We start from the raw sequence: 27,252 nt of genomic DNA, 5'->3' as shown, positions 1-27,252 counted from the left end.
GCGGGAGCCGCTGCATGTCCCAGCCCGGCGGCCCGGCCGGGCTGCACGTGGGCTTGGCGCGGGGGGCGGCGGGCGGGACCGGGACCGGGACCTGCACCTGCTCCGGGCACCGGCGCGGGAGGGCGGCGCCGCCACGCCGGACCGTCCGTAAGTACCGCCGTGGGCCGTCGCCCGAGCCCTGGGGGAGCGGTGGGGCCCGCCGCCCCGGGCTGTCAGCCGGCCAGCTCCCCTCAGCGCAGCGCCGCGGGTCTGGCGGGGCCGCCGCTCCCGGCTGGGGGGCCGCGGGGCGGGGGGGTGCTGGCCGCGCCGCCCTCCCCGCTGGCTGCCGCTCGTTAGGCCGTGGCCGCGGCGGGAGTGGTCCCGCACGGCCCGGCCGCGCCGCTGCGCCCAAGGTCGGCGCCGCCGCGCTCGGACCCCGGCCCGGAGGTCACCCCCGGCGCTCGGCGGGGCCGTGGGGCGGCCGGCGCGGGGCGGGGCGCGGAGCGGAGCGGGGGCTGCCCGCGGGCACGGCGGAGGCTCCGCCGGCGTCGCCGCTCGGGGCCGCGGGCCGGGCTGTGCCGGTGCCCGGCGGGGAGCTGAGCGCGGCTGCGGGCGAGGGCTGCGGCGCCGCCGGAGCCTGGCAGCGGGGCGGGAAGGCTCTCTCCGCGAAGTGAGTGGCAGTTCCGAGTCCCTCGGTGTTTGCCGTGTGCTTTGCTACTCGTTTCCCGCTCGACAATAGCAAAGTCGGTTAGTGCGTTCGTGAGAGAATCAGCTGCGCGGGCCGAAGGGCTCGTGTGAGTTGGTATTAAACGTGACTCATTCCCGCTGCAAACCCGGCTGCAGCTACTTAGAAACGAAAGCAAGGGGTGACATAAGTGTTGCAGACTTGGTAGTGAAGATTAAGGATGCCTTGTGTTGTCTCTTGTATGTCTGGCGTGGCAAGGCTTGCTTGTGTTATGGTAATAGCCGATAGAAACTGTTATTAGCAAACTTTTCATATATTGCAGTGAATTCTATTTGTTTGTAAGCCAGCATGGAATATAGCCAGGAGCAGAGGAATTAAATTATATTGCTACTGAGGAAGTCATGTTTCAGTAGCCTTGCTTTCCTGGAGGAATCCTTGTTTTTTGACTACTTTTCTTTTTTTCTTCTTCTTCCTCCTCCTTGAAGCAAATAAGATCTAAGTTACTCGTGTTCCAGAATTGGGCAACTTGATCTATGTCTGGCTAAGTCCTTTATCGCAGTCCAGTAAGTTATACCATGAAGCAGGGAACGCAAATGAACAGGCATCTATCTCAGTAAGGGAATCCTTTTCATGAAAGTTATCTGTGATAGTAGCAAAAAACAGCAACAAAAGCTGTGTTTGACCACAGTCTGTCTGTTAGGGAAGAGTTAGGGGCTGCGGAATGGAAGTTGTTCTGACTCTCTGTGCTTGCAGGTCACAGTTGTGCTAGCACCTGCCGAGTGTTATCCGAGCCTCTGTGGACTTTGTCTCAGGTGAAAGGAGATGGCTTGTTGCTGAGGGACGTAGTAGCAGGAGATGGTAACTTTTTCTACTGTTTGCTTTGCACCCGTGACTGACCTGCTGAGTTACAGCCCTACGGGTGTGCGCGGTATAGCCAAGGAAGAGCACGTGGCGTGCTGGAGCGCGGCACGCTGCTCGTGAGGGAGGTATGGCTTTTTCTTGGTAGCACATGGAGCAGACCAGAGCTGTCAGAGCAACTGAGCTGAGCTTGCTCCTCTGTGGGGGGTCACTGTGTGACCCAGTTCAAGTCACTTAACCTCTTCGTTCTTTAATGAGCTTCCTCTGTAAAGGGTGAAATACTGTGCAGGCATCTGCTGAGCTGCTGTACCTGTCGTCTAGTAATCTCAATGTACCTGTGATTCTGGAAGAGGATAGCACAGCTTTACTGCATGTGTCCTGGTGGCACAGTTTAGTTCTTGATTAATTGGTTTGCTCGCATGTGCTGCCTGGTGCACTGAAGGAGGTGACAGCCTTTTAGTAAGTTAAAAGGAGCAAGAAGCCTGTAGAACTTGAGCTGTGCTTGAAGCTTGCTAGAATCCACCTTCTTATTGCATCACCTGCTGTGCTGGTACCACTCACCTGAGAGTCCCCTAGCTTCTGTTTCAGTGTTTCATTGAGCTCCTGAAGCACTTTTAAAAGCTCTCAATGGACACCAGTGCTGGGGGATTTAGGCAGGTGAATCTCACCATGATTGTAACAGTATCTTCTACAACAGGGCTATGGGCTGGTTGCTCTCAGATGTGAGAGAAGGGATACTGTTCTGCTTGGAGGGTCTGCAGGAACCCAGTCGTTGTGTGTTCTGGTAGCTGCTTCTTACTTGGGTGCGCTCTCCCGAGTCGCACCGAGTTTAGATACCCGTCCTAGGAACCAGATTCCTTCTTAAAGATCTCTGGAGATGCTTTGAGATACCAATACTGAAAACTGTCAGCTGCCTAGAAGGCCTTGGCTTTAACCTAGACATGCCACAATGCCTGAAATTAGACAACAGGAATTCCCCTCGCCACCCAGGGTGTGAGATGAAGATACCTGCAGCTCAGATCCACCACGGTACGTAGGTTGCCGGTTCCTGCCGATTCTCTTGGGAGTTAACTGTGACAGGAGTTTGTTTGAGGATTGCAGCCAGAGCTGTTCAGAGCCAGAAGCAGCTGATTTGCTACTTTGAGAGTCTTGTGTGCATTTTGAAAACATTGCAGGCTGACTTCAGGGGTATTTGAGAGCAAGTATACTTTTGCAGTTGTAGAGTTATCTGAAGAGCATAACGCTTTAAAAGCAACATACCCCACTTATCTATGGCTCTCATTTTTCATGTGCACTTAACTGATGTGAAAAAATTATTTAAGGTATTTCTAGTGTCCGGGGAGACTGTAACAAGATCAGGGCTGGTATCCCAGGTGCCCTTAGCAACATCTAGAAGTAATAAAAAACATTAATTAAAACATTAATTACTTTTAATTGTCTAATGTTTCAGATCTAATGACTAGCCCTTTTAAAATCCTGATTTCTAACTACCGCGCTTCTGTGGAACTCTTAATGCAAATGGCTGGTTAAACTTCATGAAGTGCTGATTAACTTCAGGCAGCCACTTTCAGATACTTGGAAGAAGCTATTTTATTCAGCGGGTGCTTAATATTTCCTGGAGATTAAGGCTGTTGAGTTTGCTTCCATGGGGATTGCTGAAGGTGGTATGTTTGCATGTCTCTCACTGCTTTTGCAAATGATCTCTCTTCAGCTGGTTTACTGTGGGTTTTTTATTGTCCACTACATGGTTCTGTTTAACTTTGCCGCTTCTGTGTTTGGTACCCTGGCTGGAAGCTGCCTCTGAATTTATGGACCCTGTACATTACTATTAGCAGAGTTGAATATTTCATAAAAGATCATTTAAAATCACTCTTCAGCAAACAAATCACTGCTTGTAGACCTGAAGAGTCCTGATTGCCTTTGACCTCTGCTGCCACCTGGCAATGAGGACGAGAAACTTACCATGTGCTATGGCTGATTTTGACTCCCTGTGTATAAATAGCAGCGGTTCCTGGCAAAAGCTCATGATCTGCATGTGCCTCTTGTATCGGGGGCGTTAGCTTTGCTTAGGGATAACTCTGTGAACTGGAAACCTGAAGTCTCTGGAACAAAGATTGGAGCAGGTATCCCCATAAATTTTAGGCCTGTGACCCTGCAGTTTCCCCTTCCTTAAAGAGGAGCTTCTTTTGTCTTGAGCTTGGACTTGTATTCCATTTCTTCTTGAAATGCAGGGTTAGGAAGATTTTTTTTTTGTTTTCAGGGGTGCAGGAAAGAAATTTGCACATCACTTCCCTAAAATATTTCAAGTTGAATGGAATATAGTCCTGCTTGGTAAAGAGAATGGGCTCTCATCTCTCAAGTTGGAATACCTATTTTCTATTCCTTGTGTTTCCTCCAACTTGATATGACTGTAGGAAGGTCACTTAATTATTTTCCAGAATTTCAGAAAAAATACATCCAATACTTAGCATTTTGTGTTTGCTTCTACACCAATGAAGCTAATGCAGCCCTTGCTATGGGCAACATAGTGTAGTGTCCACTACAGGTGCAGCTTATAAATTAAAATTTAAAAGCAACCAGCTAAGTCAAATGCCTGGCATCTGTATCAATTTCTGTCTTGGCTTTGCTTTTTAAAAAAAGGACTACGAAAGCTGAGGAAAGGAGCCAGCCTGCAATCTTTGGGGAAGCCTTTCTGTGTAGGAGAACAGCCCCCAGCGTAGTTTGGGCGAGGGCTTGTAGGTGCGGCTGTAATACGGCTCAAAGTGAAGCATGTCTCTCTGATTAGGTCTCAAGTATGTTGCATAACTTCTTGTAGCAAGCTTGTTAATGCACACAAGTTATCTTCCTGCTTGTTCAGTCTAAATGACTCTTAGTGAAGCCTTTGCTGTTCCTTCCTGGCATAGATGAATATAGAGTGCCTTTTTCACAAATGTTTGATATCCTTCCTCTCTGTGTGCTTCTGCGACTCGCTCTCGGCAAGCCAAGCCCCGGGCATGAGGCTTCCAACTGAACAACATTGCTTTTTGCCTTTCTGTTTCGGTCTCGTCCAGCTTTTGTTTTGAGAAGCTGTTTATCAAGGTCTGGTTGCTGTGCGCAGTAAGCCTCTGGTGAGCAGGTCTCGATGCTGTTCCCCAGATACCTGTTTGGTCTCAGTGCTGTCTCTTAAGCGGTATCAGTGTGTTGTGGTGTAAACCTCACCATTCTGTCTCCTTGAAAATTCGTGTCTGTTTTTTGTCTTGTGTGCAGAGTATATTGGAAGCCTTTGGTTAGTTTAGTCTCTGCTCCTGAGTGTTGTGTGTGCCTGTTGTGTGGAAATTGATACGGATGCCAGGCAATTGACTTAGCTGGTTGCTTTTAAATTTTAATTTATAAGCTGCACCTGTAGTGGACACTACACTATGTTGCCCATAGCAAGGGCTGCATTAGCTTCATTGGTGTAGAAGCAAACACAAAATGCTAAGTATTGGATGTATTTTTTCTGAAATTCTGGAAAATAATTTGTTCTATTCTCCAACCTGGATGAAAATGCAGAAGGAATGAAAGATGATAAAACCTGCATTTGGGGGAAATGTTTGGAATGTGTTGATAGATTATTAAGGTAATAAAAGCTGTTTGCCTGTACCATGGGGGACTGACTCTCTTTAGTCTTCTATGAAAAATGCTTTTTAAAAGGGTTGAATCTGGACTGGTAGGTGTGTCAAGGAGGAAAGAAACTGGTCAGGGAGAATCCCAACAACAGATGCATTAGCCTCTTGGCTTAAGAAGTGATGTTCGTTCCCTGGTCAGGGATACCTCTGCACAGAGCGGGTTAGTCTGAATCGGAGGACTTTCTCTGCACTTTAAAGCCGGGTGATAATAGGAAGGTCATGTGGCCTCTGGCTTATGTGCTAAACTCTTTTGGCTAGCTTGAAGAAGCAGAACATTAGGTCTGGCTCTGTTTTTGGAGTGGACTCCAGAACTGGCAAAAAAAGCCTCCACCAGATTTTGAGCAATAACCGAGAAAGATAAAGGTAGTACTGGTGAAGTGGTGCCTGAAGTTTTCTTCTGTATCTGAGATGCCTTTCTGGCAAAGTGGTGAAAATTGATCTTGTGTTCCTCTGTAACAGAGGATTCACAGGGAGATGCTAGCTCGGTTGAGGAAGCTATAAATAATGAAACAATTGGAGCAGGAAAGTAATAAGATACAAAGTGCAGTAAGGAGCTTGATAATCTGATAGGGTTAATGTTAATTACAAAGTGTAACCTGTGGCTTATTGCATAGCAGGAGTGATCAGCTCAGGGCCTTGCATTAAGCCATCCGGCGGTGCAGGTGGCAAGGGTTGGTGGTTGTATATATATGAGCCTCTTGGTGATTTCCAAAAAATCTGTAAGAACTCCCTACAGTTTGGCTAGGCTGATACTTTTATTGTAAACCTCCGCTTTCCAGTGCGTAAACAGAAACTGTTCCGAGTCCTGCTTTGGCCTAGAAGTGATACCGCTGGAGCTGCGGAGCTGCGCTGGGCCACTATTTGGCTCGTGAGTGGGAGAAAATACACAGAGGCAGTGACTGAAAAGTGAAATATTAAAAAAGCCTGGGCCATCCGTGTAGCAGCTTCAGCTGCAAAGGAGGGGAGTGAACTATTGTAGGAACATCAGTGGAGCTGATTACACTGCAAGCAGTTTTTATCTTAGAGATAAAAGACAGCCTGGTGTTGGTGGTGTTTCTTGTTCCAGAGCTCTACTTTAGCTCTACAACAACCAGCTTTTTCAGCCTTTTAATTATGTCATAATTTATCCCTCTGCAAATACGACTGTTGGTTCTTAAATATTTTAAGGTTGTGGAGTGGCTTCATTAGTAGTTTTCATTCACAGAGGAGACTTATTCATGAGCTCTGTAGCCCATGTTAACTGGGCTGTGAAAAGGTGGTATTGCTGAAGGGGTATCTCTCGCCGTTCTTGTCTTTCAGTGTCGGTGTTTGAAGCAGAAATTGCTGCAGAACACTAATTTTATTTAAGTATAGAGAAACTTTCCTGGTCGCTTCTTTTAAAAAGAAGTGCCATCCAGTGTGAGATCTTGCTTCCCTGGCTCCTACCTGTCTTTGGATGTTTGTAGCTACCGAGTCATGTCTTCTGAGCTCTCGCCCCCGGGTGGTGGTTGTGATGGTGGTACACCAGGCTGGCCTGGGAGAAGAGCGTGCGAAAGGCTGCAAAATCTTGTGGCCAACTGACACGCCGGTGACCAGGAGCGTGTGATGCGTGGGCTTGCAGCCCGGTGACACGGCAGGCCGCTGTGACCTCACAGATCCGCCCTGTAAGGTCAGCCTCTCTGATGCGAACCTGTGCGGGTAGAAAACCTCGTTGCTCTCCGGTTTGAACCGTACTCCAGAACTGCCTTCGGCAGGACCTGGAAGAAGCAGGTGGTCCCTCCGTTGTGGGCTGCCTGCTTCCATCATCTTCTTTGAAAAACAAAGAAGCTGCAGTTTAGATATTGCAATACCATGTTCACCAATGGTCAATGCACCTTTCAATGAAAACCAGCCTTACAGCAGTGGTAGTCAAGTACATCTTTCTATGTTTCTGTGCAGTAGTTTCTCTTATTTTAATCTTAATGCTTTTAAAGAATCTTAACTAGTTCTTTTAGGTTTTTGTCAACTCCTGTTCTTATGTCTCCTATAAGGCATAGCATGTGCTTCTAGTTATTTTTAGCGTGGAAAAATTTTAGGAGCCCACGTGGTCCCATTTAGTTTTAACTGTGCCAGCCTTGTCCAGTTCTTTCACCCATTTTCCCGAGTGCTGTATCACTAACTATAGGGTTCGTAGGGAGGCATCCTGGTCTTGCTGTTGAAGCTACATTTCCAATTTAGCTGCCTGCTTGTTTGCTCTGTGATCCTTCAGGACGGTCTTTAATTCCAGCCTTGATTTCCACTGCTTTCAGGGTCTGGAAGTGTAACCTCTCAAGTGCTGGGGCAGGAGGGGAGCGGAGGAGGCAGGGACCGGCAGCACCGTAGGGTACATCCCTGCAGAGCATGGGGGCTCAGGCACTTGGGAGTTGTCCTTGTCTCTCTTCTTGTAGAGGCTTGAAGCAGCTTGCCCCCAGAGCAGACCTCCTTGTGCGTAGAAAGCCCTGAAAATCTGGAGTGAGTGCTTGCTGAACTCTCCTCTTGGACCTTGAGAATGAATTATCTGGCTTCTCAGTGAACCTCGTGCTGCAAACATTTCTGACCTTATAAGGATGTGTATGCTGAAGCATTGTTTGTCCTGGCTAGAGAAACAAGGTGGCTTAAAACTGCTCTGGGACCCTAATGCAAACAAGTAGAGTAAGTTGACTGTCCTTGGGTTTGTTTTTTTAAGGTAGGCAAGTGTGTGCGTTCATTCTTGTCCTCATCTCCCTGATCTTTACCAGGAGTTTTCCATAAATCAAGTCAGGATACAGATTTGGAGAGCTGACTGACCCCTACTCTCCCCTTGGTGTCTTAATCCCATCCTGACCTCCCGTGGGGATTATTTAGCAAGTTGGAAAAGTCTCATGTCCTAGCCGCGGCTCTCCGGCCATGCCTTGATATAAGGTGTGACATTTAGACCGGATTCCCGACATGCCAGAAGGAAGTGGAAGTGGCTGGTGGTGCGGGGCGAGCCCGTACAGTGCATGAGCTCTGCACTAGCTCAGCTCTATTTTTGGTGCGGGACTGCGTGGGGCCCTGCACGTTGGGAAACGGCACTGGGGCATCCAGCGTTTCACACTGGTTCTGGTTTTTGCAAGCTGATCGTCTCCGGTCCAAAGCCTCTGGAGCTGCTGTGCTTCCCCAGCTGGCTCCTCCTGCCCGGGGAGCGCAAGGGCTGTCGGGCCAGGCTCCCTCCAGCCTGGCAGTGTTTAGGGCCATGTGATTTGACAAGTTGCCATTTTCTGTTCTGCTGCTGGCAGGAAAATCCCAGGCTTTCTTCCCCCCATGTGTTTAAACGATCCCATTGCCCCTGCAGTCCTGAGCTGGCTGTCAAATTGGCAGTGGAGAGAGGGTTTTGCTGCTCTTAAACGTGGTGGGAAATGCATGGGGGCTTTAGGAGCAGTCCTGTGGAGGGAATGAAAGAGAAGTATGTGCTGCATCTTACAACCGTTCAGTTGAGCAGGTTAAAAATCAGCCATCTTCTAGGCATGGCATAAAAAGCAATGTTGTGACCAGCATGTCAAAATCAGGCCACCAAAGCCTTCCTGTCACGTTTGTGTGAGGAGCTGTTTGTTGGTGTTAGCTGTCCCCTAGCCAACCCAGTGCTCTAGGATGTCTGCTGGCATCTCGTGCAGAGCCACTGCCTTTTATCCCATTGTAGTTGATGGAAGGATGTGGAATTCCCATTTAACACGATCAGCACTTGCAGTATAGCACATATGCTGCACTATAATGTGTGTAGTATAATGCAGCTCTTGCTAAAACCAGTCAAACTAAAAACATGAAGTTAAATGAGCTTTGCAAGGAGCAGTCAGCTAATCCACCGGTCCCCACTGATCTAAATATCATAGAAGAGTGAAGATCTTTATTTTAAATGATATTAATGTTTAAAGTGACTCTTAGAACTGTTTTGTCTGCCAGGCTTTGGGACAGGGCTGTCCCTCTGGGGCATCCTGCTGCTGTCCTCCTGCGCTGCAGAATTGTGTGGGACTATTGTTTGTACAGTTGGTGCAACTTAATAGGGAATCGGGTAATAATAGGGCTGTCTGTTTAATCAGGAAAGCTTGCTGGGAATGGACTTGTGAGCTACTTTAATTTGAGTTTGTGGTACGCCTGTGAGACAGCTTGTAGGGTGGTTCTGCATTAATTACAACAACTTAAGCGGACAGCAGATGAGCAGTCGCGGTGGCTCACAATGTGCCGTTGTGCTGTAGAGCATAAATGTGAACCTTTTGTCTTGGGAATCTACAGGCTTCACCCTTTCCACTTACCAAGTTCCAAAAACCAAATGTCCAAATTATTCCATAGGTTTGTTGGTGTTTTGATTCCAAATCTCGGGTGTTGCTGTTAACCAAAAGTCCACCCCCAGCAGTGAGCCTTGCTACCTGCTGTATAAAGCCAGCTGGAAGTAACTTTGATTTAGAAGAGATCAGATGCGAATGTCCAGTGAACACAGACTCAAGTTTTCTGTGTAGAACAACGTAAATACCTCAGTCGTGATATACTGGAGATGTTACTGGATTTCTTAAATCATGTCTGCAGCTGACCTTTCATTTGGGATTCAGCAAGAAATTTTCTAGTCCCTGTTTTTGCCATTCATTTATTTACTTGCCCCAGTCGTTAGGGCTCTGCAGCAAGTATGGAAGCAAGGCTGGCGTCCAGGCTAGCTTGGATAAAGCTGTGTGTGTGCTCCTGTGGGATGGGAGGGTGTGGCTGGAGGAGGTGAGAGCTCTGGAGCAAATATTAAATTATCTGAGGCTTGGATGCTCGGTTTGAGCCTGAGGGAGGCATGTTTTTGTCCCCCAGCTAGAATGTAATCAGCTCCTTCGGAAAATCGGGGCCCCGAAGGAGAGTTGTGTTTGGAAGCCATGGTCAGAATGCTTACTCTGATAACAATTTTTTTTTTTCCGGTTGAGACAGACTAAGCATAGTTGATGTACTGACTTGAATGTCTTCTCTTGTCTAAGAAATATTATGCTTCTAAAGAGGAACTAGATAATACTCTTTTCCAGTGGGTGGTTCCCATTTCTAGGACTTTGCTATCTCCTGAAAACAATCTTTATTTTTGTTGCTCATTGGCAAAAGTCTTGAGGCCTGTTTGGCGGAAAGTCTGTCCTGTGTAAGCATTGTCAGACACGCGGAGTTTTGCTTTAATTCCTGCTCGGTGAAAATATAAACTGTAAGCGCTTGGCAGCGAGGCTGTTTTGGGGACGTGGGTAACTGTTTAGCTTTGTGTTCCAGCTGTAGGCTTGCCTTAAGGCAAAGGAGAGGCATGTCGGCCCTGCCTCGTGTAACCCAGGCGGGGCTGGGACGTGGAGGAGCGTGACTGGGACCGAGCCTCGTGGGGTCCAGGCAGGGAAGGGCTCTCACGCTTCCTAGCGTAAGAGCGGCAGCTTTCAGCTCTCGAAAGTCAGAGGAGCAGCAGCTGTCAATGTAGTAAATTTAGATGTAGAGCAAACTTTGGAGCTGGATTCCAAAGTAGTAGTGTCTCTATCCAGGCTGCTTTTGCTAGACAAATACCGCTGTTATAAGGGTGTTATAGCATATTTCTCATCCTCACTACTGCAAAATCTTTTAGAGGGACTTCTGTTTATTGCGAGATGCTTGCTTCATCAGGCTGTAGTTGCTCGTGGTTTAGGAATTGCTGTGTGCATAAAAGTAAATGGAGTAGCTGTGTGTTGCTGTTTAGCTCCTCCTTAACTGCAGACTTCAGTCATGTGCCTGCGCCCCGGCCTCTTGCAAAGCTGCGCATGAGAACCCTTGCAAAGCCCTTCACCTTCAGTGAGTTATGTTTGAGAGAAGCGTGTGTTGTCAACCTATGAAACTCTCGGGAATGTGATGCCGCCTTTCAAGCAGAGAACCGAGTCGTCCTGCAGTGTGTCAGTCTGTGTCTTGGCATGCTCGTGGTACAGCTGTGGTGTGAACCCAGCCTGATGCTGGAGAAACTTGCAGCGCTGTCCTTGTGTGTAAGTACTGACCTGCAAAGGTGAGACAGGCGAAAGAAGGTGAAATTGTTTTAAGTGTAAAGGTGAGGTAAGGTGAAATGGATGAATATAATGGTGAGAAATGTCCAGATGTCCCTAGTCTTGGGTATGGATCTTGTTCTGTGGTCTGCCGGTAGAGCAGAGATGTGAATTTAAAGAGCGGCTGGAAAACAAGCCTGTTCATGCTAATAGAAATACCTCAAGGCATTTATGAAACTTTAGCCTTCCTTCCCTGTGACTATTTTAACATGGTTTCTGTTTCTCCTTCTAGATATAATTGCTGAGGCTCTGTAAAATGGCTTTACGCTTCCGCTATGTCATCCCATATGCCATACCTGGACTGCTGGCACTTCTTGGCTGCTGGTGGATCTATTCCCATAGAAAAAAGCATGCAAGCTATCACGACAAACAAGCAATAGCCACCGAAGAGCAGCAGGAAGAAGTGCCAGACAATGACTCATCACCCAAAACAGAAGCATGTGTTCCTCGAAGACTGCCTCTCTCCTCGGAAGAGGAATGCCCAGAGAATGAAACCTCAACCTCGCTGCTGTCAGCAGGGTCGACGACGCCCTCTCTTCTGTGTCAAACTCATGAGAGGCTAGATGTCTCACAGGACCTTCCAGACCTGTCAGTAACGACAATTCAGCCCAGCACCCTTGAGGACGACAGTGAAAAACTAGAAACAATAGGATCTCAAGATGAAAGCAGTGTCCCTGCTTGCGTTTCTCTCCCTCTGATCTCGGAGAGCGCAGAGCGTCACAGCAGTGCTGCAGTGAGCCTTATGCAGGATTCAAGCTCTAGTGCAAACCAAGATCAGTGGCTGTCAGCATCAGCGATGCTGATGCAAAAGTCTTTGGGAATCATGGAGATCAGCAATGCAGAGCAGTCGCATGATTCTTCATTTGAGCCCCCTAAGGAAAGCCAGATGCCAGAAATTGTGCTATCGGATACTGGCTCTGTGACAGCCCTTTGCTTGAGATTGGAGAAGGAAGCCAATACCCCACAAACCTTTCTCAATAATGAAGTTGAAGCTGTATCAAGTCACAAGGATTCTGCAGTGAGCATGTTACCGGATAGTTTGGAGTCTGCCTGTTTGGAGCAGTCCAGGGAAGAAGAGATGTCCAAGTCAGTTGCCAGTACTGTACCTGTGTGTCAGGAGGAGGACACACAGCCCAAAGGAGATAAATTGGAAAGAGAGAAGATTGGACGAGTGAGTTTGGACAAGGAAGAAGTTGAGAAAATTGAGCAAGTAGCAATACAGATCATTTCCAAGGTCATTTTGGCAGCAACTGAGGAAGTGCGCTCTGGTTCTGCAAGTGATGTGTCCACTCGGGTCTGCCAGGCTGCTGCCAGCAGAGTTGAGACACCTCTGGAGACAGCAAGTATTGTTCCCTCTGATCAGATGCTGGCAGAGGAAGCTACAGTAGCTGATGAGAACATTGCTGTGAAGAGCGATGCTGCGGTACTGACATCCCTGCAGACAGAGGAACAGGATCAGAGTGTGACAGGTTCCAGCTGTTTAACACCAGGCTGTTTATCCAGCCCTGTTCAGAGAGACAAAAAAGACCGTCGGGTGAAGAACCGTGTGCGCAGTGAGGAGGTGCTGTCTGGTCCTGCGAGTGATGTGTCCACTCGGATCTGCCAGGCTGCTGCCAGCTGTGTTGAGAGACCTCTGAAGACGACAAGTATTGTTCCCTCTGATCAGATGCTGGCGGAGGAAGCTATGGTAGCCAACGTGAACGCTGCTGCGAAGGGTGATGCTGCGGTACTGACATCCCCGCAGACAGAGGAACAGGATCAGAGTGTGACAGGTTCCAGCTCTTTAACACCAGGCTGTTTATCCAGCCCTGTTCAGAGAAACAAAAAAGACCGTCGGGTGAAGAACCGTGCCCACAGTGAGGAGGTGCTGTCTGGTCCTGCGAGTGATGTGTCCGCTCGGATCTGCCAGGCTGCTGCTAGCAGAGTTGAGACACCTCTGGAGACGACAAGTATTGTTCCCTCTGATCAGATGCTGGCGGAGGAAGCTACGGTAGCTGATAACACTGCTGCGAAGAGCGATGCTGCGGTACTGACATCCCCGCAGACAGAGGAAAAAGATCAGAGCGTGACAGGTTCCAGCTCTTTAACACAAGGCCGTTTATCCAGCCCTGTTCAGAGAAACAAAAAAGACCGTCGGGTGAAGAACCGTGCACGCAGTGAGGAGGTGCTGTCTGGTCCTGCGAGTGATGTGTCCGCTCGGATCTGCCAGGCTGCTGCCAGCTGTATTGAGAGACCTCTGGAGACGACAAGTATTGTTTCCTCTGATCAGATGCTGGCAAAGGAAGCTACAGTAGCTGATAACACTGCTGCAAATAGCGATGCTGCGGTACTGACGTCCCCGCAGACAGAGGAACAGGATCAGAGTGTGACAGGTTCCAGCTCTTTAACACCAGGCTGTTTATCCAGCCCTGTTCAGAGAGACAAAAAAGACCGTCGGGTGAAGAACCGTGCCCACAGTGAGGAGGTGCTGTCTGGTCCTGCGAGTGTGTCCACTCGGATCTGCCAGGCTGCTGCCAGCTGTGTTGAGAGACCTCTGGAGACGACAAGTATTGTTCCCTCTGATCAGATGCTGGCGGAGGAAGCTACGGTAGCCAACGTGAACGCTGCTGCGAAGAGCGATGCTGCGGTACTGACATCCCCGCAGACAGAGGAACAGGATCAGAGTGTGACAGGTTCCAGCTGTTTAAGACATGGCCGTTTATCCAGCCCTGTTCAGGGAGACAAAAAAGACTGTCGGGTGAAGAACCGTGCCCACAGTGAGTCCCAAGGAGTTGATCGGACTCCTGTGGAAAACCATGCAGGGTCACTGGACAAGTCGCCTTTGGTTATGGAGGGCTCTGGGTGCAGCACATACGCATCTGAAGGCGAGACGAGTGCGGAGGACTCATTGCAGAGCACAATGCTGTCTGTCGCATCTAGCCAGTGTTTGGACTCACTGAGCATATCTGCAACCCAAGACATGTCTGCTGAGCAGAGCTCAGTACTGAGTGAGAAACCTCCTATTCTGAAGCTACCTGAAGACAGCAAAGTGCCATACAGTAACGGGATACTGAAAGAGGATGGCCCAGACTTGTGTCATGGGTGTAGCAGGGCAGCAGGGATGGATGGAGATCACTTAGGAGGTAACGGATTTGAAAATCCTCCTACAAAAACGTGGTGAACCAGTGTTTTATGTGCTGTAACCCTTCTGCTTCAGAACATGTTCAGATAAATCCCCTTCATGTTTAACTTCCCCAGTAGATGAATATTTAGCCCTCTTGTGCAGGGGGGTATGCATTTGCTCTCAGAATTCCCATCTCTGTAGGATCCAGTGTTAGCTGGGTGATCTTCAGGCTGTACCGCAAAGGGGTGAACAGGCTGGTCCCCTTTCAGCACAAAGCCTATTGTCTAAAGCTAAGCACGTGCTTGAGTAGCCCAGTGAAACGGACCACGTCTGGCTGTAGGCCAGGCTGCTGAACACCTTGCTGGTTTGAGACCTGCTAATGCAAATGGTTTCTGCTCCCGTTGGGGCAGCCTCTAGTAAGCACTGGGTTCTTATCTGTGTTCATGGGCTGCTGCTGAAAGGAAGCTGTAAGGCAGGTTTCTGAGGTGCTGCTGGATGAACCAGGGATGTGCTGTGATGAATTGTGATAAAATCAGTTGGTTGCAGACCAATTACCCTGAAGCCTTTTTGCTTGGAAGGGTAGGTGCACGCCAAGAAATCCCAATGGGGAGCAATGTTCAAGGAGTTCCTCCATCTGTCTCTGTGTTGCTTTTGCCTTCTAGATCCTAGATGGTGTGTGCCTGGCAGAATACAAAGCTGTCTGAGCAAATGTTAACCTGTGTGACCTGGGGGATGGATGTTAAAATCCTTTATAGGACCCTGTGGTGCCATCAGTCCTTAATGACAGTATGTCTTTTGTAATTGCTACAAAGTAGTTGGAACGCTGCTTGTTGCAAGACATGGGGATTGAGTTTGCCAACAATTAAGGATTAAACCCACAAAATGTTTTCACTAGTGAGAGTAACCATAGGAAGAAGATGGTTTTGCCTTGATGTGAATGCTGGTGTGACAAGAAGGTACGAGAGTGTGTTGTGGAGCCTGGTGATGACAAGGGCTGAAAGCTCTGCACTGAGACAGCTCAAGGGTAGGGAGAGGGGGTATAGCAGGTAAAGTTGATAATGTGGCTATGTTGGGTAAGAGGTCCTACACTTGACCTTCACACTCAGGCTGTGAGACTTAAATCCTCATCCTTGTCTAGGAAGTCTATGGCAAACTGCTGCACTGTTTGCCTTTGACTTTCTAGGCATCTGTGCTGTCCTACTAGTTAAGATATGGCAAATGTGAAGCAGCTGTTGGGTTTATTTTTCTCTTTGGTCTTGCACTGGATGGTCTGAATACTTGCAAGCAAGTGAGGATCTTCATGCTTCTGCTTGTTAATCTGGAGGAAGGATCAGCCTTGTGTTACACTGACTGTATCTGGGATCTGACTGGGAGGAAGCTGTTTGAGTTTGTCCCCTTCCCAAGTAGAATTGTTCCTGGTATTGGCTCGTGGTTTGGGAACAAAACATAGCTCAGCTCTGGCACCTTATTTCTTCAAGCATATGACAAATTTGGGCAAGAGGCAATCCCCTACCACAGCTAGAAGTGGGCACACGTGGCACTCAGGTCACTGTGCAACGCCCGTTGGGGCAGGAACGTAATGTCAGTGCAAAGAGCAGATGAACAGGTTGCATGTCCCTCCCCGCATGCTGAACTCCCTGTGAAGAGCCCTGTTTAAGCCATGGGGAAAATGCAAAATACATCGCTTCAGCAGCAGCTCAGTGTTGACGTTAGCATAGCTCTCACTCAGCTGGTAACTTTGACTTACAGCGTCTTGTCTCTCTTGCTGTGTAAGGTGGCACCATGTTTGAAGGAGTCCTGCTGAACTCGGGCCTCCTTCTGTTGCATTCCCAGAGATGTGCAGGTTTTTCTCCAGGAATAAAAGGAAACTTTCAGTAGGCTATGTGTGACGGGACTTTACCCTTTCTGAAATACTGGAGAACCTGATGCAGGAACATCCCAACTGAATGCATAGGAAGAGCTCAACGTAACCTCTCTATGAAATTATATATTTTCATGGCCTTGTGCCTGGTAGCTGGATTGTGTGGGTTGTCTGAATGCTGACACGTGTGCATGTCTTGTAGGTTCGGATATAAATAGCATGGATTTTGTGGACAGTGGCTGTGCCATGAGGAAGACAGTGACTCGCCAGAACTCTAAGCTAGGAAGAGAATCCAGCAAGTCCGACTTCATTATCTGGGAAATAGAGGTCCCAAAGGTAACCAGTTGCTGGTCTGCTCACACATCCTGCCCTGCCCTACATAGCCTTCTTCTGGTTCTTCCAGTCTGGTACTGGCTCAGTGCCATCCCAGGGAGATCAACAACAAATCAACGAGGATTTAAGCATTTAGCTCCCATTAGGACTCAACAGGAGTGAAGAGTCAGTAGACAACTGTAAGCAGGAGGCATGTCAGGGCTACGCCCAGGGTAATGCTGGTTGTTGGACCCATTATTCCTCATTATCTTCCACCCCAGTCTGTTAGTCTGATGCTTTGAAAGCATTCAGAAGACTTTGAGGGTACACAGTTATTAGTAGCAGGTGATGAATTTCTTTCTTTCCACTGTGTAGGAGGGTTACCTTTCAACTGCCTGTCCAAACCCTTCCTCAAGCTGAATGCTCATCTGAGCTATTCTGTGGAGCTGCTGTGTCTCTGTCTTTATAGTGAGCTTTCTTTTGGGTTGAGAGGGAGACTGTGTTTTTTAGGACTATGTTCATACCTTCTTCCCTGCTTCGTATGTGCAAAATCACCTCTGGCTGTCCTGCACAGCATTGCTCTTGGAGTTCTGCTGCTCAGCAGACCCAAATACTGACAGCCAGTAGCGTGAGACAGCAGCTCCCGGCAGGATAAGCATGCTGCCTTGAGTGCTTGGATGCTGTGAGCCCAGTGAAGACATGTAACACGCATTTTAATGGATCAGTAAAACACAGGCTAAGGAAGCAGTTCTACAGCAGAAAAATACGTTTCAGTGGTTAGTGAAGACAGGCTGTCACTTTTCTTAAAGTAGTTAACTTTATATTGTAGAGGATTATCCATACTGACTTGGGCCCAACACTTCCGCTTTGGTATCTGGTCTCTGACAGTATGTGGTGGCAGATGCCAGTGGAAGAGTAGAAGTGACAGGGCTTGCACAGACATATCTTCATCACCCTGCACGGCTGTCCAGGGACTCTGTAGTCTAATGGGCATGATAGCCTGGCTTACTCTCCTATGAATTTGTCTACTCCCTTTCTAATCTAATTAACTTGTTTAAAAATTGCTAAAACTTGGTATTTCATATCTGAATGAAAAATGCATGTAGCATGCTTTAAAAAAAAAAAGTGGTGGGAGATTAGGAAGACAGAGTAGCCTTTACCAGGCCTGGTTTTGTCCCATGTGTGGTTGTGTCATTCTACAAGATATGAAGATGGATCTATCCAGGTGAGCTGTGCTTACTGATCTGTACCTACCTTGACTTATCACAGCGCAGCTGAACTCTGCACTGGTCCAGCATTGCCTTATATTTATCCTGCCTGGCGCTATGCTACAGGAACTGAGAATGTGAGTGAAATAAGCCACGGAGAACAATGGTGTTTGATCTGTGTTTCTCTTCCTGACTCTTTCTTTCTTGTCTTTCATAAAGGAATTAGTTGGCCGCTTGATCGGAAAGCAAGGAAGATACATGACCTTCTTGAGGCAAGCGTCTGGTGCCAAAATTTATGTCTCAACACTACCTTATTTCCGTGACTCCCAAGTCTGTCACATCGAAGGTAGGTGGAATGTCTCTTTATTCATGGTCTAATATGTAGCTTGGGGGCCTTAATTAGATGGGCAAGGGATTTAAACAGATTTAGTGGCTTCATGAGTCCAGTGCTTTACAAAAACTTTCTGTTCAGTGCTATTACAGTAGGGGTGTATGCCAAGTGGCCTGTGCCTTGGCATGTGAACCCTCTATTCTAGAGGTGAGAATGCATTTTAACATCTTTGGCTGCTGTAGTTTGACCAACACCTTTTGCAGGATCACGTCAGGCTTGAAGGAGGAACTATGGTATGCGTATCGGCAAATGCAGTCTTGACTGTGAAGGTTTTGTGGCTGAAATTGTGGCTGAAAGATAACTGCCAGTGAATTGGGTTCGTACTGGAGGCTAAAGCTGTTGAAACTGAGGCCTGGCAGTCTGAGTTGCTCATGTTGGTCTCATACCAAGTGACATGGCCAACCTATTAAAACTTAAGTTGTTGATGTAGTGCAGAAGGCTTCTGGTAGCTATACTGCTTCATGTGGTGGGGCTGTCCTCAGCATATCTGTGCTACAGACTTTCTGTGGGATTTTTGTCTTCCAGGCTCCTCGCATCAAGTAGAAAAAGTACTGAGCCTGATTGGCAAGAAGTTCAAAGAGCTGTGTCTCACCAACATCTACGCTCTACCTCCACCAACACCACTGACGCTTCATTCCCTCCTTATGACTGCCTGGGTAAGTCCCAGCTTGCTGGCTGTGCTGATGTCAGGCTGGAAGGCTGTTGGTGGTCGCTGCTGTTGTAGTATGCTATATCCATGTGGCTGGATCACAGATGCCCTCAAAAACAGTTTGGTTTTGTGTGGCTATCTGTTATCCAGCTTGTGTAACTGTTACAGATCAGATTTATCTACCTTTTCTTCCACTACTGTTTCCATTCTGCCTGAGCTGAGAAATGTAGAATCATTTAGGTGGGAAAAGACTTTTAACATGGAGTCCAACCGTTACCCTAACACAGCCAAGTCCACCACTAAACCATGTCCCGAAGCACCACATCTCCACGGCTTTTAAATACCTCTAGGGATGGTGACTCCACCACTTCCCTGGGCAGCCTGTTCCAATGCTTGATAACCCTTTCGGTGAAGGAATTTTTCTTAATACCCAGTCTAAACCTCCCCTGGCGCAACTTGAGGCCATTTCCTCTCATCCTATGGCTTGCTACCTGGGAGAAGAGACCGACCCCACCTCTCTACAACCTCCCTTCAGGCAGTTGTAGAGAGCGATGAGGTCTCCCCTCAGCCTCCTTTTCTCCAGGCTGAACACCCCCAGGTCCCTCAGCCGCTCCCCATCAGCCTTGTGCTCCAGACCCTTCCCCAGCTCCGTTGCCCTTCTCTGGACACGCTCCAGCCCCTCAATGTCTCTCTTGGAGTGAGGGGCCCAACACTGCACACAGCATTTGAGGTGCGGCCTCACCAGTGCTGAGTACAGGGGCACGATCACTGCCCTAGTCCTGCTGGCCACCCTATTGCTGATACAAGCCAGGATGCTGTTGGCCTTCTTTGGCCACCTGGGCACACTGCTGGCTCGTATCTGGTTAATCTCGGAGTTGCACATCTGGCCGGGTAGGCTTTTACCTACAGACTAGATGTTTGCCTAAGGAAATAACACCTCAGTCTGGAGCAGAGTCGATTGTCTGCCCCCTCTGCTTAAGGGCCAATTGCTGTGAGGTCAAAATGCCGCACTGCTCTGTTGCCATTACTGGTATTGTCCCTAAATCCTGAAGCTGGTCTTCTCAAAATGGTTCGCTTCCTTATGGTATTTAATTACACTTAAAGGAGGTTTTCACGTCAGTGTTTCCCAGAGGAGTTTTCAGGCTGCTTCTGCTATATGGATACTTTAAAACATTTCTTTGCTTACGTTGGGCATCTTGAATCTATGAAGTAACTGTGCACATAACTGTCTCCATATATGTGAAGACAGGCTTTGTTCTGGAGAAGTGAATTTATGCTGGGAAATTAAAGGCATTTTAGATGTATTCCGAGCACAGTAATGCTCAGAAGCTGCCCAACACAATGGCTCTCTAGCAGCCAGGGCAAATTACTTTGAAAATGAAACCTCTGTGACAAATCTTGGACAATCCCTCTGAAGATTACCTTGATGTTTAAAAACCCCGTGGGCAGGGAATCCTTGCAAGGTGCACTGTGTTGATAGTGCAGCATGACTTGCCCTGCATCATTTCTGACTCTGCTCACTGATCTCTTGGGTAAAAAAGTCTTCCAGCTGCTCTGTGCCGATAGTCTTTTTGTGTAGAAGATGGCCCCACCCCGAGTCTGATTTCCTTTAGAACAGCATGGAGTAACAGTGAGTAGCTTTCTGCTCCTGATCCAAAGCAGCCTTTGGAAGTGAAATACCAGAGTGCCAGGGCTTTTCCACCCGTGGCTGTAAGCCTCAGGAGTGGCTGGTGGAACATGGAGTTGCTGTGAACGAAGCTTGTGTTGCAATGAACACTAATGAGAATTTATTTCCTCCACGCGACAGCTGTTCCTCCCAGATGGAGTCACCGTAGAGGTGGTCGTGGCAAACCAAGTCGATGCAGGGCACATGTTTCTACAGCAGCATACGCACCCCACGTTCCATGTCCTGCGTAGCCTGGACCAGCAGATGTATGCCTGCTATTCTCAACCTGAAATTCCAACCCTGCCAACTCCAGTGGAAGGCAAGTAACTTGGTGGCTCACAAATTGTTCAGTTGAGAAACTTCTTCTAGGGTCGTGCAAAAGCCTGATGCCCCCAAGTTAGGCTTGGGAAGCTTCCCAGTGGATGAGAATGTGATAGTTCACTTGTCACTTCATCTTTTTTTAAGCTGCTGCCAGAGTACAGATGTTGCTCTACTCTTCCTTACCCCACTCATCCCTGGAGTATCTCCCCAGCCACTTAGTTGCATGTTGAAATTCAGAACGAGATAAAGTCTGTCTCAGTTTTTCTAATAAACTTGGCATCTGGTGTATTTTTGCTGACAAAGTGTGGAACTAATCCCAGATCTTCATAGCATCACTGTCTGCACACGGTGTAAAGTGGAGGGTGCATCACGTGGAAGGGGTTATTAGCATTACATGGCTTTCCTTTTTGGAGACAGACCTCGCTGTTAGTGACCAAAGGCTGGGAGGCAGCTGGATACCTGGGTAGAACAGCATGGTAGCGGCAGACAGAGACTTGAGAGTAAAACCCACCTCTCCTGTGTCCCAGCTGCAGGCCTTGTCTGATGGGGGTATAGGTGGTGTTGAAAGAAGATGGAAGCAGCATAGGAAATGCTGTTGATTCTCAGACAGATAACTGTGCAGCTCTACTGTCTGAAGTGCTGATTTCTGGAAATCCACTTATACTGAGCCTTTCTTCTCTGTACTCTTTTATGTTTTGCAGTTGGTATTATATGCGCGGCTCCAGGCCTGGATGGGGCATGGTTACGGGCTCAAGTTATCAGCTACTTCGAAGAGACCAGTGAAGTGGAGCTCAGATACGTGGACTATGGAGGATACGACAAAGTGAAGATCGATACACTCAGACAAATCAGGTCTCTAGCTCCTCTTCCATGGCCTGAGGCCATATCTGGCTTGAATCGTCATCAGAGGCATCCATATCGTTTGAATTGCTTATAGGTTTTTCCGTAGCTGAAGCGGGAAATAGTAGAAAGGTTTGTCTCAGCAGTGGGTACGGATTCCTTGGGAGCACAGCAAGCTCTTGCAGGGCTTTTTTGAAGGGGAGGGGAGAGGAAATTGCAACTTCTGCCACTTCAGCATGGAAGCTGAGCAAAAGGATGCCTTCAGGAGGCCCCAAAGTGCAGTTAATTGAAGAGCTAGGAATAAGATTCAGATTCGCTATGTCCCAGCCCCATTGGCTGGGAGAGCTCTATCAGATGAGGGTTTTCTTACACAAGGCCATTAAATACTTGATTGTGCCCCAGAGATGGGAGAGAAGCCGTACAGCCTCCATTATGGAGGTGGGTTTTGCTTGGAGCCCAGTCCAACTTGGCACGTTAATCAGACAATTTATTGCTGCTGCTTAGATTGCTGGGAGAATAGTCTGATTTTTTTTTTTGACTGTCATCAGTTTTAAACTGAATTCCTGTTAGAGCAATTGATTAATCAATGTCACCTTAAAGAATACAAGAGTAACTCAAAGCCATGTTCTTATTCTGATTGATTCTCTTTTCTTTAAGGTCTGATTTTTTATCACTACCTTTCCAAGGAGCAGAAGTTTTACTAGACAACGTGGTGCCACTTCCAGGTAATGGAGCTCTCGAGATGTACCGTTGGTGCTCTTCTGCAGGTTTAAATGGATGCCAACTGTGTACAAGCGATGATTCTGTCTAAACTTTCTCCTTCCTATTGCAAGCACAGCCTCTGACGTGGCTAGAGCAAGGGTGGGAGAAATTGTATTTTATTCTTCTGAGTGTGCTAGCCTAGCATAACCTGTCAGACTCCAGGGGAAAGATGATAAATGTCTAGGCTTTTTTCCGCACGGAGGAGAGAATGAATTACTTTCCTAAACAGCAAGTTGGCAGGGCTGGCAGGGTATAGGTGAAGTAGTTGTAACTACTCTGCCTTCTTCTGTCATAGAGTAGCTGTAAATGCAAACTTAGTTTTTAATCTGCTAGACAAATATCTGACGCATTCCTACTAAAATGACTGATGCGTATAGTTCTGTGTTCAAAAGACTACCCTCCAAGCACTGGAAGAATGTCAGTCACTACCTAGAAATGCTTTCTAGTTTGCTTTTTTTTCCTTTTCTAGTGGTGGTAGAGATGCATGTTGTATTGGTGTCTAAAAAGCTGCCCTGCTGGGTGCAGAAGGGGTGGCTGTAGGAGCTCGGGGTCAGGCCAAGTTTCACCACTGGGGTTTGTGGCTGGCAGGACTCCAGAGGTACAGGCCCTGCCAAGACTGTAGATGGATGGCAAGGTTTAAGCTGCTAGCAGAAGTCAGTGTTTTGCATGTTCCCTGAGGTAGTCGACCTCCTTCAGTCGAACCCCTTCATGTAAGGAGTTCACTTGCTGCTGGAGATGGTCTCCGGGTGGGGAGCACAAAGGAGAAACTCTACTTTGCAGCAATTTGGTAGGAAATAAGCAACTTTCCTCCAAAATGAAAACACTTATGTCCAGTCTGCAGTGTAGATTGTAACTGTATTGCCTGGGACACAAGGGTTTCCTGCTGCGTTACGGGTGCGGAGTTAGCAACAGTACCCACGTAAGCTGTGCAGGCTGAGAGATTTGAGCTGCCAGCGCTTGCAGAGTGCATTTGGCCCCGTTCGGGTGCCAGCCAGCCTGCGGTACAAATGCTTTTAAGTTCCCGTGTACAGTATTGCATGCTCTGCAGGGCCAGGAAAGTCCTGAGGCCCCTGAGCTTAGTTTATTAAGAATCAAAATACTAATGGCAGCTCAAAGGTACTGCAGAAGTATACTTTCCTGTCTTTTAAAGCCTCCTAATTCATCAGCCACTTATGTTCACATTAACTTAGCTAGTGGCTTTAGAAAGCACTTCATCCTTCCCTTCAGCAACACAGCAGGCATAATACTTGTGTGATCTCCAGCTTAATAGACTGGTTTCAGCAAATGCCTACAGCAACAGTAGGTGAGGATTCTCTGGCCTAACTTATGTAGGAGGTCAAACAAGATTAGCTTAATAGTCCCTTCTGGCCTTCAAAGCCTGTGAATATCTCATTTGTTTTCTCCTGCTCTTTTCTTTCCAAAGATGAGGATCACTTTTCATCCGAAGCTGATGCTGCTGTTAGTGAGATGACCAGAGGCGCAGTCCTCGTGGCGCAGGTACATGAGAGCTGTCTGGAAAAGTCGTGTTGCTGATTTGACTGCTGCTGTTATCCTCTCTGCCCCCCAGCGTACTGTGTGTGTTAAAATCAAAAACAAAGGCAGAGCCTGTAAGCCTGGCTGCTGGGCAGGGTTCTTGTTGAGAAATCTTGGTGCCGAGAACTTCCTCGTGTAGCATCAGCACCGCTCAGGACTGCGTGGCTGGGAAGGGATGAGCGTTCCCTCTCGTTACCGATGCGGGCAGGGAGAAAGGGCACCTGAATGGGCTGACAGAGCGAGCACAAAGCGGCCTCTTGTCCAGCGGATCAAGTAGTCACCTGGGTCTGCACTGCTTTGCCAGTCTCAGCTGTCTTGACAACACTGCTGTCTGGGGTCTGGCCTCTGTCTGGCCCAGTAAGGCTTCTGGCATTGTCCCAAAGGCTTCTGCATGCAGTGCCTGATCTCAGTGAAGAGGCCCTTACCTCTCTTGAAGTGCTCCCGATAGTGGCTGTCACTATCCACCTAAGTTAATTGGGACGAGTGGGAAGCTGATAGCATTTGTGATGCTCAGTCTCAGCTTCCTTCGGTTTAACGCAGTGCTCAAATGCATCGCTAATTCTAGCAAGGGCATGGATTTGAGTGACTAGAGCAAACTTGCCGGCAGGGTGTCCCAGCTGCCTGGTGGCGGTAGCTACATTTCCTCTAGCCTACACGTAAGTCCAAGTATGGAGTATCTGATGTGCAGTGAATGATGCTAGCCTTGCATCCTCCATGGCTCAGACCAGAACTGCCGCTCGCTAATGTTTCTCTGTTTCCAGGTCACAAATTATGACGGTGCAACAGGTCTGCCACTGATACAGCTGTGGAACTTGATGGGAGATGAGGTGTGTATGTTGACATACCTATTTTTTCAGCACTGTTAGAGTTGATGATTATGCAGACTTTTTAGTATTGATCAGGAACTTGCTGATGTTTCTTGCTAGTGGTTTGTTCACCTTTCTACTTTTTTTTTCACCTCCCTTTAGGTGGTGTCAGTGAACAGAACTCTGGTGGAAAGAGGATTTGCTCAGTGGCTCGACTACTAGCAATGTCCTAGATGCCTCAACAGCTCTTACCGCAGAGAAAAACAAAAGAAGAAATCTTGTTTTGCACTGTTACAATTTGGTTTGGCAACCTCTCAAGGGACTTGTTTACACCTGAGTGCGGAGTTTTGTGGTCCATTGAAACTCGTTTTGCTCAACTGTTACCATTTCACTAGAAACACATACCTCATCTCAGTGAAGGGCGGGGTGTTAAAAGCCATAATGACAAATACTGTAGCTTTAAAGCAAAAAATCCTCCCTGGCCTCTACTCAAAAGTTGAATGGAAAAAACGGTAAAACCCTGGGGCTTGCTTGAAGCTAGCAAATGCCTCTGAAACATTAACTGTGGCTGCATTTTTGTCCAAGATGTATAATGCCCCATGAACTCAGTGTCTGCTTTTCCTAAAAGTTACATTGGTTGTCCTTTTTTAACAGGCTCTGCCTATGAAATTAATGAATGTTATTAAGGAATTTAATGTTCAGTTATGGATTTTTCTATATTGTGCCACTAACCTGCACAAACAACATTCATCTTGTGTCTTCCTTACGCCAGGAGGTAAATGAATTGCATTCGTTGCACTTACTGTGGCACATGTCTCACTGCAGTCATGCTTTTTAGGCTTGATATGCTTAAGGAAGAAAGCTGCTCTGTGCAGACGCTTGAAGTGCAGGATATGTTACCACTACAATTTTTGCTCTGAAATGTTATGTATTTAAAAAAAGAACTGATTGCCAAGCCCAATTGTAGTTTGTATTTTTCTAGCTGTGCAAGTCTGTAAATATATATTAAAAAATTGTAATATTTTGTACAAGAAAAACACTGGAAACAAAGGGAACTTTACAGAAACTTTTTCACACCAAAATGTCCTATGTAGGTAGAACTGGTTTGGAGTGCATTAGGGTAGCTGACATATTTGGAGCATCTGAATGTTGGGAGTGTTTCAGCTCTGCTGTATACAGGATTAGTATTCCCTTAGATTGCTGTCTGGTTTGAATTGTGATCACTGCATTCTTTGCTATGTTGCTGTACAGATCTGTTTAAAAGAAAAAAAGTAACAACTTGGCATTAATATTGCAGTGGTGTGCTCTCAATTTTTTTTTGCTCCTTTTTAGATTTCTATTACATATTTAAAATTTTTCTCAAGTAATTTAAGCTGACTTAATACTCTTAAACACATGCCCTCTAATGTATATCATTTTAGATATGTATTGAGCTGGGGTTTATTGCTGGCAGAGAAGATACTTGCCAGGAAAATGTTGATGTAGTTAGTCCTCAGAAGTTTTTTCAGGTGGATTCAAGGATGTCCTTACATCCTATGAGCTAACATGTCAGTGCATCACACATTTGGATAGTTGCCTACAAAAGCATTTGGTCCAATCTCTTCTGATATGGTATAGTTATATCCTTTTTTTTTTGAGTTCTCCTATTCGGTGCTTATGACTTAATGTTCATGTTTGCAATAACATCCAATGAAAACTAAATTTGGTAACTCAGTTAAATCTATAAAACATATATCCTCTTGGATTGTTTCTTTCCATTTCAATTAAAGCTCGAATTTTAAGCCATCTTAATCAATCTGTGATGACTAAGAGCCTTCATTTCCTGACCTCTTGTGATGTAGGGCTGGGAACGGTGCTCAATGGGATAAGCAGGTGAGATAAGAACCTGATGGCTTTTCAACAGATGCAGAAAGGTCAAGCTTCAAATCTCCTGGGGTTCCTTTTACTTCCAGATGAAAACTGGGTTTATTTTTATGATGAATTACTTATTAGAAAGCCTTCGTCTGAGCACTGGTACTCAAGGCTGTTGAAACTGTTATATATTTGTGGAATTAATTTACACTCTGGACTCAGGATGTCCCTTTTGTCACACTTGTGTGTTGAAAAGTGAAACTGGGGAGTCTGTTTCTATTGTGCAGGCTATAAAATCTCCTCTTTAAAATGCTGGCAGCTTTGTTGTTCAAGCCAAGCAGTGCAATGATGTGAATTGGTGTCCTAGTGAAGAGTTTGTCCATACCCCCTGCTATTGGAGCACCTTGCGACTGGGCAAGTCTGTTCGTGCAGTAGGATGTGCTCACACTCTCGGCATGGAAAAGAAGCGAAGGCAGGGGCTGGACTGGCTGAGCTAGGGCCGCACAGAACAAGGTGCGTTAAACTCAAGGTACTGCCTTTGTGCTCTGTAGGTGCGTACGCATGCACACGCAGTTGTTCAGGGTTCCAGATATCAGTCTTCCTGATCCCAAGGACTAAAACCAATCCACTGGGTTCATTGCAGAATATATGCACAACCTGTAGATGCTCTGGACTACAACTTGGTGCCTCTTAGGCAAGTGATAGGCGAAGAATAAAACATCGGGATTTTTGGTGGGGGAGTAGTGGGGTTGGAAGTTAGCAA

The 27,252-nt window shown here is 47.3% G+C and overlaps 1 protein-coding gene across 1 annotated transcript; it reads left to right on the top strand.

Annotated features, from left to right (window-relative positions):
• The first annotated feature begins 7 nt into the window (after positions 1 to 7).
• On the top strand, positions 8 to 26,440 carry AKAP1 (A-kinase anchoring protein 1). Its single transcript, XM_072881931.1, has 11 exons — positions 8 to 147; positions 11,419 to 14,308; positions 16,353 to 16,486; positions 17,890 to 18,016; positions 18,587 to 18,717; positions 20,518 to 20,695; positions 21,399 to 21,549; positions 22,195 to 22,262; positions 23,723 to 23,796; positions 24,594 to 24,659; positions 24,801 to 26,440. The coding sequence occupies exons 2-11, from the start codon at positions 11,443 to 11,445 to the stop codon at positions 24,858 to 24,860; spliced, it is 3,855 nt and encodes a 1,284-aa protein (XP_072738032.1). The 5' UTR covers positions 8 to 147; positions 11,419 to 11,442; the 3' UTR covers positions 24,861 to 26,440.
• Positions 26,441 to 27,252: the final 812 nt, after the last annotated feature.

The sequence above is a fragment of the Ciconia boyciana genome, chromosome 17 (assembly GCF_034638445.1).
Source record: "Ciconia boyciana chromosome 17, ASM3463844v1, whole genome shotgun sequence".
Taxonomy (NCBI): domain Eukaryota; kingdom Metazoa; phylum Chordata; class Aves; order Ciconiiformes; family Ciconiidae; genus Ciconia; species Ciconia boyciana.
This window is presented reverse-complemented; position numbering and strand designations above follow the sequence as displayed.

Excerpts from the sequence above, each read along its gene's own strand:
- AKAP1 (XM_072881931.1), top strand. The coding sequence starts at position 11,443 with ATGGCTTTACGCTTCCGCTATGTCATCCCATATGCCATACCTGGACTG. Across the intron at positions 18,017-18,586 it reads CCAAGTCTGTCACATCGAAG|GCTCCTCGCATCAAGTAGAA; the intron begins GTAGGTGGAATG and ends TTTGTCTTCCAG. Across the intron at positions 18,718-20,517 it reads CCCTCCTTATGACTGCCTGG|CTGTTCCTCCCAGATGGAGT; the intron begins GTAAGTCCCAGC and ends TCCACGCGACAG.